At 52.1% G+C, this 822-nt stretch overlaps 1 protein-coding gene across 1 annotated transcript; it reads right to left on the bottom strand.

The window, feature by feature from the left end:
- Positions 1 to 221: 221 nt before the first annotated feature.
- On the bottom strand, positions 222 to 815 carry LOC117799694 (tropomyosin alpha-3 chain-like). The gene has a single exon (XM_034652188.1). The coding sequence runs from the start codon at positions 696 to 698 to the stop codon at positions 222 to 224; it is 477 nt and encodes a 158-aa protein (XP_034508079.1). The 5' UTR covers positions 699 to 815.
- Positions 816 to 822: the final 7 nt, after the last annotated feature.

Below are 822 nucleotides of genomic sequence, written 5' to 3'. Positions count from 1 at the left end.
CTTTCTTTCTTTCTTTCTTTCTTTCTTTCTTTCTCTCTCTCTCTCTCTCTCTCTCTCTCTCTCTCTCTTTCCCTCGGAGGGTTTAGAGGTCAATTTTCTGGTTATTATTTTCTGGGTGGGGAATAGAAGAACAGTGCTGAACATGGCAGAGAATGGCTGCTCGGGAGGGGCCGTGGGGTGGAGAGAAAAGGGGGGGAGACGGCTGCCGAGGGTCTGTTTTTTTACATGTCGTTCAGATCGAGAAGGGTTTGGTCCAACATCCGTTGCGTGCAGAGATGTTCCTCTTTGGTGCACTTCAGCTTATCTTCCAAGTCATCGATGGTCTTCTCCAATTTGGCGACCGATCTCTCGGCAAACTCGGCCCGGGTTTCTGCCTCTTTGAGTTTGTCGGTCAAAATCTTGATCTCCTCTTCATATTTGTCCTCTTTTTGAGAGTACTTCTCCGCCTGAGCCTCAAGCGACTTGAGGTTGTTGGTAACGTTCTTCAGCTCCTCTTCAAATTCTGAACATTTAGATTCAGCCAACTCGGCTCTTTCTTCGGTCCGTTCCAGGTCTCCTTCGATGATCACCAGCTTACGGGCCACCTCCTCATACTTCCGGTCGGCCTCCTCCGCAATGTGTTTGGCCTCCTTCAACTGGATCTCCTGCAGCTCCATCTTCTCCTCATCCTTCAGGGCTCGGTTTTCAATTACTTTCATGCCCCTCTCGCTCTCATCGGCCGCCTTCTCGGCTTCCTCCAGCTTCTGCAGGGCCGTGGCCAGGCGCTCCTGAGCCCGGTCCAGCTCCTCTTCAACCAGCTGGATGCGGCGGTTCAAGGAGGCG

Source organism: Ailuropoda melanoleuca, unplaced genomic scaffold, assembly GCF_002007445.2.
Source record: "Ailuropoda melanoleuca isolate Jingjing unplaced genomic scaffold, ASM200744v2 unplaced-scaffold55341, whole genome shotgun sequence".
In the NCBI taxonomy this organism is placed as follows: domain Eukaryota; kingdom Metazoa; phylum Chordata; class Mammalia; order Carnivora; family Ursidae; genus Ailuropoda; species Ailuropoda melanoleuca.
The sequence above is the reverse complement of the archived record's forward strand: the minus strand, read 5'-3'. Positions and strand labels throughout refer to the sequence as shown.

Excerpts from the sequence above, each read along its gene's own strand:
- LOC117799694 (XM_034652188.1), bottom strand. The coding sequence starts at position 698 with ATGAAAGTAATTGAAAACCGAGCCCTGAAGGATGAGGAGAAGATGGAG.